The 19612-nt window shown below is 39.3% G+C and overlaps 1 protein-coding gene across 6 annotated transcripts; it reads right to left on the bottom strand.

The window, feature by feature from the left end:
• Positions 1-463: 463 nt before the first annotated feature.
• On the bottom strand, positions 464-19272 carry KCTD20 (potassium channel tetramerization domain containing 20). Of its 6 annotated transcripts, none has more exons than XM_034414669.3 (8): positions 19038-19272; positions 11464-11616; positions 9999-10179; positions 9590-9692; positions 8731-8851; positions 7780-7977; positions 4914-5024; positions 464-4087 (listed from the first exon to the last, which is right to left on the bottom strand). In XM_034414669.3, the coding sequence occupies exons 2-8, from the start codon at positions 11582-11584 to the stop codon at positions 3795-3797; spliced, it is 1128 nt and encodes a 375-aa protein (XP_034270560.1). In that variant the 5' UTR covers positions 11585-11616; positions 19038-19272; the 3' UTR covers positions 464-3794. The 6 variants fall into 6 exon arrangements, with proteins under 6 accessions (XP_034270560.1, XP_034270561.1, XP_034270559.2 ...); XM_034414670.2 differs by lacking the exon at positions 19038-19272 and adding an exon at positions 18493-18864; XM_034414668.2 differs by lacking the exon at positions 19038-19272 and adding an exon at positions 18523-18851.
• Between the last annotated feature and the right edge of the window lie 340 nt (positions 19273-19612).

The following is a 19612-nucleotide window of genomic DNA, read 5'->3' as shown; positions in this document are numbered from 1 at the left end:
AAGTTGCTTCATTATATCTTATGATCAGTATGTGGCTAGATGTATTTGTTCAGCATATTTTTCAAATGCAGTTGATTCACAACTTTATTCCAGTTAGTAAATTTATATACTTGCAAAAAATCAACAAGTAATTTAGGAAAGGGAGACAGGAAGAAAAGAAAACATGGCATCAGGATGTTAATTAAAGGAAAACTATAGTTGTCCATATAAACCTTTTCTCTTACAATGAGAGTGAGGGAATTTATAGAGGCATATCGTGCAAACCATTTTGGTTATAACCAAATCTGGTTCACATGTGATAGAAATTAGATGGCAGCATTTAGACTTTGTAACTTCAGTTGTAGATATATTGTATATGTGCACACATAGGTGGAGCCTATTAAGTAAATATAGATACACATATATGCAATTTCTACTGATCCTCCATGGCTGAGAAGGCATCAAAAGAAAAGTCACAGGAAAATAGATTAAAACGTACTTTAATACAGTCTATGAAGAAGTATATAAAATAACTTTTACAAAAAATACTGAAATAGCATGAACTTGTAAATGCTAAGCATTGATTTAACTTATAAACTAAATCACAATAACAAAAGAACAAGGTTGTGATTACTGAATTGAAATTTTCCATTTGCTCAAATGCAATGGGAGGGGAAAATAAAAACTTGCCTCAATTAAATATTTTTTTAGAATAAATCTGTGTGGGTAACTTTTGAATTTGTATTGCCTCTATTGCTCACTCTAGAGACCAGAGTAGTTCTACAAGAAATGCTGCTGGCCTTTGCATGTGAGATAGATGATATTCAGTTCACTGGGATACGATGAGCCTAAACGCCACAGACCTGAATTTGTTATTGTTTTAATTTAATAGTTACTTTTTTATTTTATCTATCCAGTGAGTTAGATTCAGCTTTGGTCTGTACCCACTGAAACCATGATTTTCCTAAAATTCTGATTGGGATCTGGTCCAATGGCACAATCATTGCTTTTTATCTGCTACAGCAGTAATCGGGAACCTTTTTGGCACTGAAAAGGGAGCGCATGCGCGTGTCGGGGCCACAACCCGGAAGAGGAGCTGCCCAGCGTGCATGCACGAGCCTGAAAATGAACTTCCGGTTTCAGCTAATGAACTTCCGGTTTCAGCCAGCTACTCTTCTGGGTTTCTGGAACACATGTACACACGACAATCAGCTGGCCAGCGCGCATGCTCACACAGGACAACGGAAGACCAGCTAGATCTTCTAGTTTCCGGCACTGCCGCATGCAAAAAGGCCAGCTGATCATCATGCGTGCATGTGCGTCAGAAACCCGGAAGAGGAACTGGTGCTGCCAGCCAGCCAGATGACATGGATCCATGTGCCACTTCGGGCACGCGTGCCATAGGTTTGCCATCACGGTGCTACAGCAAATTTTTCTAGGTCTAGAAATTGCCCCCAGATGTTGCTGAACCAGATGTTTCTCTACACCCTTCACCATTCATGCTTTCTGGGACTGTTGGAACACTGTAGCCCATCAACATGTAAATACCATGGAGTACATTAGAGATGATAACCAAATTTGCATTACTGACATTGGAAAATCGGGAAAAAATGTCAACCAATTTAGAAATTGCCAAATTTAAAACAAATTTGTTTAGATGACAGGCCTCCAAGGAAATATTTAATTTGTATGAGAATGAGCTGATTGTATTCCATATTCAAACTTACTTTACAATGTGGCTTGCATAAGATTATGCACTCACTGATCCCAATATTGACTACGGCATCTAGTTCTAGGTACCACAGTTTAAAAAAGATTTAGATAAACAGATTCAGAAAGGGAAATAAGAATTAGCAGCGGATTAGAAACCAAGTCTTATTACAAAAGAAGATTTAGGAATTAGGAATGCTTAGCTGTGAAAAAGAAAAAAAGGGGGCACGGAGGTATAATATTCTTGTATCTGAAGAAATACTGTACCTGAACAAAAAGGACAAGACCGGTTCTCCATCATTCCAGAGTGCAAGATGCTCTATAATCATTTCAAATTATAAGAAGGCAAATTATAATAGAACGGAAAGGAAAAAAAACTTTTCCCCTTAATATTAACTTTGGCATTTATTCATAGAAGTGGGGATCTCCTCCACTGTTCTGACAATAAATGTAAAGTTTTATCATTGCTTGATTTGATACATGAATTCAATTTCCATTATTAAAATGTTTTATTATTTATTGCCCAACCATAATCCCAATGAAAATAAGTTGTTAATGAGAGGAGGGGATCACAGAAACTCATTTTATCATTTTTGTGAACTGCACTTATGAGAGTTTGAGGACTCCTGCTATATATAACTTTCTACTGAGCCTGCTGATTATGTTTCCCAATTGACTCTTTCAAGGGCCAGTCTCAAGCACTCTGTCCCAAGGTGCTGAGACAGCTAGGAAACGTACTCCTACAATTGATCTTAGCCAAAATGCTGAGAAGTAATGACATAAAACCTGACATCCTTGCTAGTATCAAAGATTAACATCTTTAGCCAAGAGGACGGATTATATGAAACAACCACAAAGGGTTTACCATACTCAAGACTCACGATAGCTGCTGCAGTGGAGGCTTTCCTGCAACAGTCACTTTCTTAAAAAATGCTGTGGAATCCTTCCACAAGAAAGTTCTTTCTGTTCAAGTAATGCTGCTTTGCAGCCTTTGCTTTGGGTGGAGAGGATGTTCAGCCATCTTCGTTTATCCAGTGTTACTGCTTGAATGTTTGAGCCCATTGTTTTCTGCAAGTGGTACTTTCTTTTGTACTCCAGTAGCTTATTTCCAGTAAGTAAGCACAATTTAGGCATATATGTAAAGTAAGATTGGTCCTTTCCTTGTAACTAATTTGAGTAGTTCACTGGGCACCCACAGATTCCAATTTCTCCCTGTTGGTGCTTACCTTGGTAAGTGTGTCTGATCTTCCTTTCTGAGCTATTATGTCAGTATTAGGAAATTGAAGAGAAAGGTGACAAAAGTGCATGCATCGTAGGTGTGGTGTTTCTCTATAACTATCTACTTCAGTCAGGTAATGGAGGATGAAGGGTACCAAACTCATTGCTATGATGCTGATAATGGTTGTAATACCACAATGGAATCCTTCATGATATGGTACCTTTTAAAACTGAGTCTGTGTAGACTAATGTTAATGAAGACTTAAACACATTTTTATGTTGTATTCCTTCAATTCAATGGAACCTCAAACAGCTCAACGTAGACTTTATCACTTGAGGCACAAATGACCAGTGTCAAATTATCCCACTTCTAATATTTTACACAAAGTTTTTCGAGAAAAAGCTCTAATGCTGGGAAAGCAGGAAGGAAAAGAGAAGAGGAGGACAACCAGCAGCAAGATGGGGGGGACAGTGGCAGGGACATTGGGAGTGCACTGTTGGGAGACTTGAACAAACAAATTAGGGACAGATCATCATGGAGAAAATCTAAGTGGTAGGAATCGAAAATGACTTGACATATAATCAAACAATCCTTTCAATTCAAGTGAGTTGAAAATAGGTTTCCATTCTTTTAGTTCCAATTCAAGTATTTAGCCACAGGGATAAATGTTAACTTAATTCTCAGATTTCCAGTTGTCCTAAGAGAATGCTTGGGACCCTCAAGAAGCAAATTTGATAAAAAATAATAATAATAGTCTTCCGGGCTTGAAGAGACTATATTTGGAAACTATAGCAACCATGACAAGAAAATTCAGCTCTGAAATGGGCATTAAGTCTCCACCCAAAAGCTCAGTCAAGTCCATTTGAGAGTCATTTGTGCTGCTTAATTAATCTGCCACTTCATTGGCATCCATTTGAGAGAGTGGTGCATTTAATCGATCAAGCTCGTCTACCTGGGGAGGGTGATGCAACATAATCTCTTGATCTTCTGCTACGTCTTCACCTGCCATTACAAGGTTTGTTAGAGATTTGCTTCTAACACACTGGAAATCAACATGCCGACTTTTTCCTTCTTCCTTTTCCCAAGACATCTGGATGAATGGACGTTGAACATAGTTATAGATAACTTCAGAGCGTCCTCCAGGCCTCTTTTTCACTTTCTCCTTACAAGTGGGGTAACCTGAAACACAGTTATTCTGGTATAATTCAGCTGCCTGCAATTACTGCGAGTTCAATTCTCACAAGGCTCAAGGTTGATTCAGCCTTCCATCCTTTCTAAGGTAGGTAAAATGAGGACCCGGTTTGTGGGGGCAATAAGCTGACTTTGTATAAAATATACAAAAGTATGAAGGCTATTGCTTAACGCCTTGTAAGCAGCCCTGAGTCTCTGGAGAAGGGCGGCATATAAATAAAAATATAAATAATAAATAAATAAATAATTATCCTCCCAAACTCCCCCCCCCCAACTCCAGTCCCTAGGTGTAAGCTTAATTATTTCTTCAAGTAATAAATATTCCTAAAAGGATAATATCCTCCTAAAAAGGAGACCATTTGGCCTGGGAGGATTGATCCCAAGACATTTTGAGGCAGAGACTAGACTGAAAAAGACTGACACAAAGAAGAGACTTTCTCAGCATTGAAAATATAAATGGAACTGACTCATGTGTTCAGTACACAAAACTGAACTATTATGTCTAGCTTGGCCTTGAGTCAGGTTGCTGCTGCTAATTTCAGAAGGGAGGAGCAGGCTTTATATAACATCCACCCACCCCACCCTAATGGAAAACTTCAGAAATAGCCAAAGCTCAAGGAATGTTAAGCATAAGGGTTTGTCAGGAACTGACAGGGTGGGTCATTCCAAAGACCTCAACAAAATGTATCATTTAAGGAATCTGCAAAACTACATAGGGCTGACTAATAAAATCAGTAAATTGATGTTTTGAAAAGGAAAATGCAGCTACTTTCCTTTTTAACAGTTTGTATTACTTAGGAAACGCTTTACATACCTTCAATGCCAATTCTTATATTTTTGAGGCCTCGTTCTTTCAAAACAGTTTTTGCAACATCCCGATTCTCAATGTACTTGAAGAATCTGTAGAGCTTAGAACTATACAGAACTTGGAGGTGAGAAAAAAGCCACATGAATTAATGACTATGAGTACAGCATTAGTGAATATGAGTACAGCAGCCATTCTTAAATTTGCTGAGATAAACAATAATTGGGCAACTTTTTTTTCAAAATTTTTAAAAAACAGTTGAAAATATTGGTGATTTCCAAAGACCCTATACTAGCCTACAAGGAAGACTGGCAATTTCATAATGTCAAAAGGCCTCCCTCTCAGATACAATTTCTATTTTTTCCCTTGCTCTTATTTCTGTAAAAGCAGAAATGTTTACTTCTTTCCCTTAAATTAGGAAGTTCCTGCTTTTCTCAGAAAATTCTTGCTGTGGTTCAGCAGCCACAATGTGATTTATTTTCCCTGGAGCAAATTCTTGCCTCAACATCCTTCTGCTCTGCCAAGCAATACTGCAGCCCTGATGAAGCTTCTCTCTCATTCCCTTCCCATTCCATTGATTCTGCATCTTGCTCAGGGGTAAAACGCTGATCCGGTTCAGACCGGATCAGCCGATCCGGTAGCGATGATGGCCGGTAGTTCGGAGAACCGGTAGTGATGGCAGCTGGAGGCTCCGCCCACCCGCCTTAGCCTCTGCAGCCCACTGGCCTCTCTTGCCCTTCTCTTTCTGGGTGCAGCACTTCTGCTTGTTGGGCCACTTCCCCACAGCGCTTCTGCTGGTGCCACCACGCAAGTCTCCCATGAGGAAAAAGAGAGAAAAAGCAAAGTGGCTGGCTGCAGAGCTGCCAGCTTCAGAAAGTGGCCCAACAGGCAGAAGAGACACGCCCAGAAAGAGACTCTCCTTCTTGAATGTGCCGCCACCATCACCGCCCTGGTCCATGCGCTGGCTGCGCAAGTGCACTCCATTTATTGCATTCATTCATCAGTGGCAGGTTGGGTGTGCGCTTGCGCAGCCGGCGCATGGACCAGGGCAGCGATGATGGCGGCACATTCAAGAAGGAGAGCAGCGCCGGTAACTTTCGGGCACTTGCCTTCCCTGGCAACCAGCTGCGGGAGAAAGGTAAGGAATAGGAAATGCCGTGTGGTGACGGGCGAGCGGGCAGTGGCTCCGCGGCAAGGCTGGAGTTGGGGAATGGTGCATTCCCCGACCCGGTTGAGACAGGCGGTGAGCAGGTGGCAGCTCCGGGGTTTCAGTGAATGGTGCATCTCTGGGCCCCAGGCCCCGAGCCAAAGCGAAGGGAGAGCGGATGGTGAGAGGGCGACAGAATAGAAATATAAAATGTTTTCCTACCGGGTTCTGTGGCGTGGCTTGGTGGTGGTGGGGTTTTGTGACTGAGTGGGTGTGGCTGTGAGTGACATTGAGTTGGCCACGCCCACTTAGTCACAAGACACCCCCCCATCAAGCCACGCCCACAGAACCGGTAGGAAAAAATTTTAGATTTCACCCCTGATCTTGCTCATGGACCTTGTAATATCCTTCTGTTGTGAATGTTTTACTTAGAACTTATCTTTTTTGAATTCCCCAAAGAGGTTTAGCATCTTGCTTGCCATCTTGTTTTTCAAGCTGCTAATGTTCTACAGAAACTCTCGTCCTTCACTCACCATCCACCATTCAATGGGTTAATAACTTTCTGCCAAAGTCACACCTGGAAAGGCCTCTGAACAGAGAAATGCTGTCTTGCCACCGCTATGTCTTTGCCACCCTGCTGTTGGCTTTGAAATGCAATGTAGACATGGCATTATACCAGTGGTGGGTTTCAAAATTTTTTACTACCGGTTCTGTGGGTGTGGTTTGGTGGGCGTGGCATGGCTTGGTGGGCGCGGCAGGGCAAGGATACTGTAAAATCTCCATTCCCATCCCACTCCAGGGGAAGGTTACTGCAAAATCCCCATTTCTTCCCGATCAGCTGGGACTTGGGAGGCAGAGGATAGATGGGGGCGGGGCCAGTCAGAATTTTTACTACCGGTTCTCCGAACTACTCAACATTTCCGCTACCGGTTCTCCAAAACTGGTCAGAACCTGTTGAAACCCAACTCTGCACCATACCCAGTAAAAGCCTATGAAGTTTTTCAATGCATTGATTTATATAATCATATTTCTTCATTGCTCCACTCAAATATGGCTTTTTATCATTTATTTGCATCCTTCCTTTATCCAACAGGCAGGAGGCACCTTCTTCCTCTTATTTTCCCCACAACAACAACCCTGTAAAGTGGGCTTGACTGAGAGAGAGTGACTGGCCCAAAGACACCCAGCTGGCTTTCATGGATAAGGCAGAACTTGAATTTACAATCTCCTGCTTTCTAGCCTGGTGCTTTGTTCGGTTGATTGGTTTATATGCCACCCATCTCTCTGTCGAATTGTAAGGCATTTCATACCCATATCACTTTCATAATCATATTTTACAAAGCATTTAAAATACCAGTGCAGAAACTTCAGGAAGCACTGTATTTTTCCAATGGAAAAATACTGCTGTCGAAAGGAACAATGTAATATTCCTGTAGCAAGGAAATTATCTATCACTCAAGCAACTAATAAACTAAAATTGTACATTTATTGCAAAGATTATATTATGTAATTTATAATAGCATATGACCTTAAACATACAGTTTTACATTCAGCAGTGTAGCATGTCCTGATCAATATGACTTTTATATTCTTAACTGTATATTGGGATGCACAGACCCTTGGAAATTGGTATTTGCACAAGACACTATCAGAGATTTTCTTTTTAATAAAAGTGCAATGTTAATTTTACTTTAAAAAGTATTTTATGTAACATTTAAAAATACTTACTTTGTGAATATTCTTCCCCCATTGGAGGTGGATAGTCTTCATCCCAGTCCACTATGTCTTCATCCGTTAATACGACAATATGACATTCACGCTCTCCTTTTTTAGCACTACTAACCATTATTGGCAGGATTAACTCTTCCAAATAGCTATCAAACTGCTTATGAGCCCCATCATTGGACAGTTCATGCAATAATGCACCTAAGGAAATAAGATATATGGATTTCCTAAATATGGCTGAATATTATATGTCTAACTCTATCAATCTCATATCAACTCAACAGCAAGATCTAGCACAAAATATAAAAGCATATAAATGTATAGAGCAGTGATGGCTAACCTTTCTTCCCTCAGGTGCCAAAAGTGTGCACACACCCATAATGCAATGCCCCCCACTTGCCCTGCCCCCTACACATGGGCACATGACCCCCCGCACTCCCCCACCTCCTGCGCATGCGTGACCCCCCAGTGCTCCACCGCCTCCGTGCATGCGCACATGACCCCCACACCCTGTTTTGGGCCTAGCAGGCCTCCCTGAAGCCTCCTGGAACCAAAACTGGGATGCGTGCGTGACCCCCTGACCTCCCGCGCATGTGCACGCATCTCCCACATGTGCAGTAGAGACCCAAAAATCAGCTGGCGGGAGGCGTGCAAGCATGTGCGGTGGAACTGACTTAGGGCGACAGCTCGCGTGCCCGCAGAGATGGCTCTGCGTGCCACCTGTGGCACGCATGCCATAGGTTCACCATCACAGGTATAGAGAATTGATACGTTTCTCCCTTAAGTGAGTGTTCCTTACTTTAAATCTCTCCAAAAGGGACTGAGCTTTAACTCTCATAATGCTAGCCAGCATGATCAATGGACCCATGATGGTTATAAGATTCTGGAACGGAAGTTAGCATATCTGGAGAGCACTTGTGTGCGGAAGGCTGTTATAAATGCTGTTATACTTACTTAAATCTTGACACTTGATTGTGTTGAAATCAAAATTGATGCAAAGATAGTCACAAGTGTCTCTGAGATCAGGAATAGAAATTCCATCAGGACAGTGAATGATTCCAGTTTTGTAATAATCCTGAAAAGTCAAGGGATAAAATATTATTATTAATACATTTCCCCATCAAAAACATTCAAAATAGTATGCACAGGCAATTGGTCATCTACTGATAGTTTAGGCATATTGTTATGCTTTACATATCGTTGGTACATAATGACAATTATTTTCTATATTTTTTTAAGAGCTGACCATTAATAGTGTTATATCCTTCCTCCCTCCCTGAATAATGAATACAGAATAAATCATATGATAAAAATGTGAGATTATATATGTGTGTATGTCTCTGTGTGTACATATCATGTTCAACTTTAACTTTGTATTTGCTAGATGAGTTGAATTCTACTCCCAGAATTCCAAGTCTTTTCCTATGTGGATTTGGGATTCAAAGCTCAATATATCATGGAGAGCAATCCATCTAATGTATTAGGAGCAGACAGATCCAGGTTCAGGTCTGCTCTTAACCACTGTAACTCACTGGGTGATTTTGGATCAGTCACCCTATCTCAGCCTAACTTATCTAATAAGGTCGATGTTGTGGAAATAAAATGCTCCAAGATCCCTAAGCAACTGTGAGCTCTTAGAGGGAAGATAAGATATAAATCTAACAAATAAAATTTTCAGAGAAAAATCTGAAGTCTAAACAGAATAAAAATACTTATTAAGAAAATCAGAATTCCCTTGAAGTTGAAAGCAAGAATAGGAACTTTACAAATATGAGGAATAGCTCTGCTTCTGGAATATCATGGAATTCCTCACCAGCACAATCCGAAAAACAGCGGAACTGATGCCTTCTGCAATTTCATATTCACCCTTTTCATTTGGACGAGTGAAGTTATATTCTCGTCCTGGTCCGAACATTCTGAAAAACAGAAAGAAATTAAGGTAGGAAGATCAGATTAAGACCACTTAAGCAAATGATAATTTCTATATTAGCAAACTATTATTGGGGACTATCATGAAAATTATCTAGCTTTTACAAAATTTTTATTTTTTGAAGCCTAGAAATTGTGATTGAATTGCTAACACTGAATAGGAAAACTAGATCTAAGCACTTGATATAATTTTACAAATACCATTCATAGTCCTGCTTAGTCTGGCCATACCTCTATGATAGGAAAGCATGTAGAACAGCTTCTGGAATTCTTTATACCTCGGAGTCACTTACCTTCCCAACATTGTATCAGGATGGGCTATGAAAATTTGTGGGTTTACAACAAATCTTGCTCCATCTACAATAAGAGTCACTTTCTCTGGGGCTTGGACTTGTGGACTATTGCTCAAGTTGTTAGGATTGTTCCCAGACTGTTCTTGTGTACTGTAGTAGCCTTGATTTCGTTTACTCCCTCCTGGGAAGAAAATAATATTGGCATATTCAAAGCCATTAGAACATAGAGAACTTGCTGGGTGAAAAGCAGATCTGAGCTGTTCTTCTAAAGACATCAGATATGATCAGCATCTGAATAATTGGCATCAATGATTAGATTTTAAAAGTCCACCTATAACTCAAAGTGATTATTTTATTTGTATCCTGCCTTTATTATTTTTATAAATAACTCAAGGCAGAAAACATACCCAACACACCTTCCTCCTCCTATTTTCCCACAATAACAACCTTGTGAGGTGGGTTAGGCTGAGAGGGAGTTAGAGAGCTGAGAGAGAGTTACCCAGCTAACTTTTATGGCTAAGACAGAACTAAAACTCAATCTCTGCCTTTCTAGCCTGATGCCTTAACTACTAGACCAAACTGGTTAATGAGGTTAATTATATTTAATACATGTTTTTTTCTTTAAATAACCCTGTTATCCCCAGCATCAGGGTGGAGTTGGGGCGACTGAATGGAGTTGAGCATTTACTGGCCAGATGCCCTTCCTGATGCCTATGTGGAGCTCACAGTAGATATTTTCTCTTTGCATCCAGAGAGAGAAATATTTGTCACTACCTAGGATTGAAATCACAGCCTCTTGATTTTGAGGCGAAACTCCATCTCTAGTCCACCATGCCGCTCAAACGATATTTAATACATTAATTATGGGTTAAAACAGAAATACCCCAATGTCATAAGAAAGAGCATCACGGGTTTAGAATACCTATAGACAGATTCTTCTAGCTGAATTAATATAAAACAATGCAAAATTGTTCCACACTTCCTTTTTATGATATAAAAGAGATGGAAGAGTCCAGATGGAAATTGTGAATGGCTCAATCTTTGGTACAGTTCATGTCCTAGGCAGGTTGATTATATAATAAAAGTATTGTGTTTAAGGATATGTAGTAGTTTGATCAGACAGAAGACTGATTCACACTCTGCATTCATGTTTCTATAATTATATAAATTTTCACACAGCTGGTATGAATTTATCTAGGGATAGAACTGCAATCTCTTTGTTTTCATATTTAGCTCATTTCATTTGATTGCAATTTATCTATTTAGGTTTTACACTATCAAAAAGAGACAAATATAACCTAATGGGCTATGCACACCACAATGCATCTTAGTCACAGTATGATAACAACTGGTTAACGATTCTGTGAAAATGTGGTCATTAATAACTTGATCCCAAAGAGGTACACAAGACCACATTTTGTGGTACATTTTATTTTTATTTTTTTTTAAATGGTTTTGTCCTTACCATGATTTCTGCACAAAGGAAACATGTTAATGTTGTAACTGCCCTGCTTCACACTGCCTTTGTCCTGATCATGGGTTGAAGAAGCTAAATTCTCAAGTTCTTGATTACTCAGTTTCTCCATTCCACCGGCATGACTAATATTCACTGGCAGTCCTACAGGAAAGAAAAAAAAGGATTTACATCACGACAAAATCTCTATCTATTCTTTCCTCAAGCAACATGCAGATGCTGAAGGCCATAGGCAGTCCTTGAAGGTCCCTCCGCATTCTTTGCTAACACAAAAGAGGTAGAAAATATATGAAGATGCAGTATAAACCCTGGAATCTCATATTACCCATAAAAACAAAGACAAGGTGCCAAAGTCTCTTAACTACCATATATGTGTGATATGTTCCTACTCACTTTCTGTGCCTTAATTCAACTATCCAAATTTTAACAGCAGCTCATGGCTTCCAACAAAAGATGGCCAAAATCATCAATTAATAAAACCTGAATGGGAATTGAGACTGTGGTCTCAGCAGCATATTCTTATCTCAGCTTGACTCAATTTGGTGCCCACGAGATATGTTTAGCCTGCACAAAGTATATATGGAAACTAGAAGGCACCAAGCTGGGGAAGCCTCTCTAATCACTTCACCGTGTGGGCTATGACTTCATATGATGTTTTTCTCTCTTAGAATTTAAATGTTTTTGTTTCATACTTGGCCTTTACATTTACCAAAACATTTTACAAAGATCTAGCTCTCTGGAGAAAACTCTAATGTTGTGCAAGGGGATGGAAAGAGAAGAAAAGGATGACCAGCAATAAGGTGGACAGTCTGTGTTACAGTGATACTGAGTGCATCATTAGAAGATATGAAAGATCATTGTAGGGAAAATCTATCCATGTGGTTGCTAGGAGTCAGCAATGACTTGGTGGCATCTAATCAATCAAACACGCAGGTAACTATGAACATTGATTTCATACAAGATCTTGTTCTACATACACACATGAATGGGGAGAAGAACATCAATGAAGTGGATCACATGTTCAGGTAGTGAAAATATCTATTCTGCTAGATGTGTTCTTATTGGAAAGCTTACTGGCAGATTCCCAACAGTTTACACCCAGCAAACTAAACCGGAGACATGGCCACTAGTATTCAGATTTGCACACCATCCAAAAGAAGTAGCCTCATTAATCTTATGCCCCTGGCTGTTTGAAGAAATAGCACATGGGAATAATAAATATCTAAATTAAATAAATGTAAATCAATTTCCTTTTTTGTGATAAATTCACTTTTCTGTTACATATAATGTTGCCTATACCTTCTTAGCCCAAATCATTGGGAAACAGTGTCTTTTGGGGAAAGAGGTGGTTTGAGTTAGTTTTGACTCTTAACAACAAGATTTCAGAAATGACTTGCCATTGCCAACTTCTTAGGGCTGAGAGTGGCTTTGTACTTAAAGCAGGACTATAACTCACAGTCAACCAGTTTCTAGCCTGGTGCCTTAACCATCACACTAAACTGGCTCTTTTAACTATAACACGAAATAACATCTAAGTTTCTAAGTTAGCAGCTAATAAAAACGTGCAATACTGTTAAACAATATTTAAGATAATATCGTAAATCTAATGAAATATCTATTTGTTTTTCCAATCTTCCAGTTAATCATTTTTACTAGCAACCCAAAACTGTTCTATTGACATACTCACATTTAAAAATAAATCCAGTTCTGTAAATAGTATCACGAGACAGTGGCTGACATATGAAATGTGTTTAATTTCTTTTCTCAACACAGCACATTTCACTGCATGACTCAGAAACAACATGCAACTTACATAGATTTTGGTCCAGGGATTTGCCTTTCTGGCTCTTCATCTTCCTACTTAAAATTATCATCAAATTACAGTATGGCTTAACCAGCTACAGAAATTGAGAGATATTTTTTGTCAACGAAACCCTCATCTTGCTTGATGAAGGTCCAACAAACGCAAAATTTTCAAATTTTTTTGCAACTTGACTTAAGGAAGATATGTGCTTAGTGTATTTTGGAATTCTACTTATGATTAACATATTACATTCAGTCTTTGTATGTATACTGTATACAATAGTGCCGAATTTCATGCATAATGCCAAAACTATGGTTTATTGAACTAACCACAATTGCTAGGTTTGAACAACAAGCTGAACCAAAATCCCAACAAGGCATGTGGCAACTTAGTTTGGACTATGTGTACAGGGGAATGGTTGCATGCTTCCAAAAATGATGTGAAGGAAATGCTTTGGAATATGCAGAGGCCTGAAAAGAATGCAGATATTTCAAGATATCTACTATTAAAGTTAATGCAGCTGTTAAAGCAATGGCATTGGTGGGGGAGGAGGAGGCTGCATAGAACCCTGAAAAAAAAAATCATTCTGCTTTATTTCTGAAGTACGTACAGTTCTAAGTTCTACCATGGAAACCAAATGTGATTTGCTGGCCCTCTCACGTTACACCTTCTCCCAATATGGAAATATTAAAGGCATGCTCATGTTTCATTATGAAATATTAAATTTCTATCACTACAGAATTGGTTCTAGGGCTCAGTGCTTCTGTATTGATTAGTTTCCGGATTGGCAAGGATTCAGGAGACTTTTTTTTTTTAAGAATCACCTTCCAGCTTTCTAGACAGAGACTGGCAAGAAAAAAACCCACGAAGTCTCACATTGTTTTTGCTTCTCTTATTGGGGCACGTTAGATAAAATTGAAGAGGCTAACAAATTGGTGATGAACTTACATATCCTTAGATATAAGCATTGCTGTTGGGGACCTATCATTGGTAAAGACAGCTGGCAGAGAGGCCACTTTCCAGGAAGGGCCTCTGTATCATACAAGAAAGACTTGAAGGCTGGTGGGGATATTTTGGTAACTGACTTTGTAAAATATATTCTAAGTAGCGCTCGCAATAGCACTTAAGACTTATTTACCGCCTCATAGTGCTTTATAGCCCTTTCTAAGTGGTTTACAGTCAGCATATTGCCCCCAAAAATCTGGGTCCTCATTTTACCGACCTCAGAAGGATGGAAGGCTGAGTCAACTTTGAGCCAGTGAGGATCGAACTCCTGGCAGTGGGCAGAGTTAGCCTGCAATACTGCATTCTAACCACTGTGCCACCACGGACACTTGCCACCATACCAAGTATCTGAAGAAAAAAAAAAGATGAAACGGAGAAGAAAAAAGTAAAGCCCACGAAAGGATACATTTCTCATGTGTTAAAGATGGTCCTGGATATATACAGATGTCCAATTATATAAATTATTATTATTTAAGGACAGGTAAGGAGAAAAATAAAGCATTAACTGCCCCCTCTGAAAGAGTCTTGCCACTATAAACCCTTTAGAATTGGGTCTTCTTTGTGCTACGCTTCCCCTGTGAAACTGCATCTGCCATCCACTTTAGGACCAGGGAGGCTCCAATCTTTTTCAATCCAAGAAAGCCATCTAGAGCTGGTTCTTCCAAGGAGGTCCTTCTAGAGCAGGGATGTCAAACTCAATTGCATTGAGGGCTGCATCAGGGTTGTGTTTGTACATTTACCATTGTACATAAATGGTGAGGAGGTGGAGAGGGTTGGTAGTTTTAAATTTCTGGGCATTTATATCTCGAAGGACCTCTCATGGACTATGAATGCTAACATGCTTATGAAGGAGGCACAGAAGAGGTTGTACTTCCTGAGAATGCTCAGGAAGATAAATCTATCTCAGCATCTACTTCTGTCCTACTATCGCTGCACCATTGAGTGTCCTGACATACAGCATTCTTGAATGGTATGGGAGCAGCTCTGTAGCAGACAAAAAAGCTCTACAGAGAATCATTAAACTGCCCAGAATATCATCAGACTCCAGCTACCAGCCCTGGATGACATCTTCGAATCTCACTGTTTGAAAAAGTTGCATAACATTCTCAGAGACTCTTCCCATCCTGCTTACAATCTTTTTGGACTGTTGCCTTCTGGCAGAAGACACAGAACAATTAAAACTGGGACCACACGTTTTCTGAATAGTTTTTATCCCAGAGCTATAATTGCACTCAACAATGAACTAAAGAGCCACTATCAGTGAGCTGTTGGACAGTATTACTTGGTCTGTTGTGTGGCTGTTTGGGTGGTTTAGGGGTTGGGAATTGTGATGGGTGGGAGTGTGTTTGGGGATTGTTATGTGTGTTGGACCTGATCTTTGGGTGTTAAGTGAATTTCGTTGTATGGGTATACTGTGTATACACGTACAATGATAATAAAGTTGCTGTTAATAATAATAATAATAATAATAATAATAATAATAATAATAATAATAATAATAATACTATCATCATCATCATCATCAGGGTTGTGTTTGACCTCGGGGGGCCAAGTGGGCGTGGCCGGGGTGGGCATGGCCAGCTTTACATCACTCATGTCAAGAGCACCTGTGGTGGCCCGGACGGGCTTGGGGGGAATCCTCCTGCAGCCCGGGAAGGACATGCGCATCCTGCCCGAGCTCTGTTTTTACTGGGAGAGGCACTGCGGGATGGTCCTTCACTATTTCCAGGGTGACCCTGGGGGCCAGATCTAAGTACCCTGCGGGCTGGATCCGGCCCGTGGGCCTTGAGTTTGACACCCCTGCTCTAGAGCAACTGTGTCAAACTTGCCACGTCACCATCATGTGACGTATCATGACATTTTTCCATTCGCAGAGTGGCAGTGAGCGTGGCCTGTGCGTGACGCATCCAGCCTGTGGGTCGCCAGTTTGACACCCCTGTGTCTAGAGACTGTGACTGTTTATATTATAAACAGTATAGAAAAAGGTTTTCTTGGTGCATTAAGATTTTGTTATAATAATTTTATTAAACATTACAACTAAGAAGATAAAAACTAACACAAACTAAAAGAAGCCCTGCAAGAATAAAAAGAAACAAATAGAAATGCAAAGCTCATCTAAATATAGAAAGAAAAGTAAGCAATTCAGATCACTGTATAATTGATGGATAATGGCTGCTCTTCTAGCCTTCTAGCATTACTAACTCTGCAACCACAGAAGCACAGAGGAGGACTCCTTTTGTTCTCCTGCTATTTTCCATACTGTTGATATATAATTAAAAGGAAGAGCCCTACCAAACCAGCAACTCTTCCCGAACAACATTAATACTTAAATAGCAACAGATATAGACAGGTGAATAAAAAACATCTGGAGAAAAAATTTTTGCTTCAAGCAACTTGTAGCATAGCAAACATATTTCCAGACATTTAATGCTTCTTTCACATTTATTTGGAAGACAAGAAGGTTTGAGGAACAGTCATTTTTCACCAAGGAAGTTTTAACTATCAGAAAGCAGAAATTATTAACGTCCTCTTTTTCAGAAGAATGGATGGAAAATTTTGAGCATTGGAAATAACTTGGAAAGCATGATGGTTCCCCTTCTGCCACATTAATTTATTAGGAGAGGTGTGGCATGCAGCTCCCACTTGATCCTCAAAGATTAACCTATAGGGAATCGGTTTGGATTCTCTATAGGTTAATCTATACAACAAGAAAACACTTTTATTTTATTTGAGAAATGGGAATGGCTTATTAAGTGAATACCTTAAATCTATTTATTGAGACAAATGATCTATTGTTGCAATTTTTAATGTAAACATCACTGCAGAGTGGAAATGTTCTCAGCCAAACTAGCATGTGAAATCCAAGCTGTAAGGGCTTCAAAATCCTCTATACTACAGTACTAGAAAATCCTTTACAGACATTATTTACAAATGTAATAACAATTTAGAATTCATTTTTAGAATATGCAAAATCATATGCTAAAAAAAATCTAAGGAGAGTCATGGCAAAAGAAATGGGAATGTCTACTACATGAATATCAATAGAAGACTATCTTGGCATTTATTTATTATTCATGATTTACACAGACATGGGGGATTTAAAACTACAACTAATTCAACACAAAATATCACTGTATTTCATGCACTCCCCTATGTGTCTTTTTCTGGAAGAAACTAATGGGTCCAACTGATGATTAGAGATGTGGTACTCTAGATGCTGATTCATATGTTACAGTGATGTGTAATACTGCATTTCCTTTTGGACAGAAAATATTTTACTTAGCAGTGGGACTAGATCAGCTCCAAATCTATTCCAACCGTTTAATTTAATGATTCTATAAGAAGAGATGACTCTCCGGCCTCTGCTTGAACACATCTAACAAAAATTGCAACATTCTTGATCTCATCAATACAGAAGTCATTGAGGCAGGGATAGGCAATTATGGCAGCTTTATGACCTGTGGACTTCAACTCCCAGAATTCCAGAGCCAGCCATGCTGAGACAGGAATTCTGGGAGTTGAAGTCCTCAGGTTGTAAAGTGGCCACATGGTAGTTGTCCACCCTTGCATTAAGGATTAAATCCTTCAATTTACCTGTTAATCAGGACCTGAGGCATAGCCCTGCTCAGGTGACAGAAAGCAGAGTAATGTGCCAGGCATGACATTTTTAATGTTTCCTTTCAAACTTCCTGAATTTGGTTTCTGAAACCTGATCTATCATTTTGCTTTTCTGATTTATTTCTCAGATTTCACAGCATCAAGCAATTTGGGAATATGGTACACTTAGTTTATCACAACACAGCAGATTTTGCTACTATTCTTTACTCTACATTGACAATTTTAAAAAAACAGGTTAGATTTTTAAATTGCTTTTTACCTTTTGTTTTGCCAGCTACTTTATGTTCACATAACAGAAAAGACACGTATTTTAAAATATTCCCACATAATTTACCTTAATGTAAATTAATAGTTAAAATAGTGTTGCAAAACCTCCGTCTCAAATTATATTTGTTCACTGCTAGGGAAAAAAAAACCTAATATCCAAAGCAGTTTATCTGAATATCGGCTGAATAACACCGACAAATTGACAGATAATTCGCCCTAGAAAAACGAATGGATCCGAAATATAGTATTTTTTCCCCTACATCTCGGAATTACGTGAGAGTAAATCTCTATATTTATGTAGACAAGAATGAAAAGAAGAACGATACCATAAAGTTGCAATGTACGATACCATTAACCTTGGGAAGGGCTTCCGTTCTTCATGGAGGAGCATCGTCCTGGAAGAAGGAAGGCCACTGCCGAGTCCAATCTCTGCCCAACCCCGGGATCTTTTAAGGAGGGATCGCAAGAAAAACGAACTCAAGATCCCTGCTCGCTTGGAGCTTCTCCTTGAAGGCCCCGCCTTGCAAGAAACCTTACAAGAGAATCTCTCCAACACAAAACCATGCACATTTCCTCCCCTCCTCCCATAATTTACTTTTTCTTTTTGATGGCCGCTTTCAACCGTCCTTAGGAGATTCTACATTCTGATGTTTAGCCTTTCCGCCGATACTTTTTTCCATGCCTCAATTACGTAATGCGATCGAGCTTTAAAGGGCAGAAATCTCAAAACCATTGAAAAACACTTTCTGTTTCTTTCAGGCCGCAATTACATATATGCGTGGATAACTTTGCTCTGATCGACATTAATTTCTATTCTGGACTCAAGTTCATACAGAAAAATGTAGAGAGGCAATTATTTGCATCTACTTACCGGCATTCGCTGAAGGATCCCACTTAATGAATCAGCGCTGCGGCTTGGAAATCTACTTTCAATAACGATGTGGCTAAATCCAAGCGGCAGAAGAGCTGATATATCCCCACCTCTTCTAAATCCAAACGATTATTCATGAGCATTATTTCAAATTAAGAGTCCCTGCCCAGTAAAAGAAAAGAAGAGAGAACATGATTATACTGTACAGTAAGCACCTTTGCTCTGGGAATACTGCGTGAATTCAAACTGCATGCTTTAAAAATTGCAACAACCACTGTTTTGTTTATTAATTTTTACTTGTATTTATTAAATTATTAAATGTTATGCCCCCCCATTTCCCTTACCAGGAGACTTTTTTTCTAATTGTTAAATATATTAAATATATTTTAATAAATTATTTATTATTTAATAAATATATTATAAAATCTATTTAACAGTTATAAAATATTTTATTCCCTTATCTTATATTGCCCTATTAATGCATTATTGCCCCTCTCTAACTGAGGGGTTCCCAGTGTTTCTCAGTCTTGACAAGTTTAAGATGAGTGGACTTCAATTCCCCACCTAACATGACA

The sequence above is a fragment of the Pantherophis guttatus genome, chromosome 3 (assembly GCF_059756535.1).
Source record: "Pantherophis guttatus breed Tessera chromosome 3, ASM5975653v1, whole genome shotgun sequence".
Lineage (NCBI taxonomy): Eukaryota > Metazoa > Chordata > Lepidosauria > Squamata > Colubridae > Pantherophis > Pantherophis guttatus.
The sequence above is the reverse complement of the archived record's forward strand: the minus strand, read 5'-3'. Positions and strand labels throughout refer to the sequence as shown.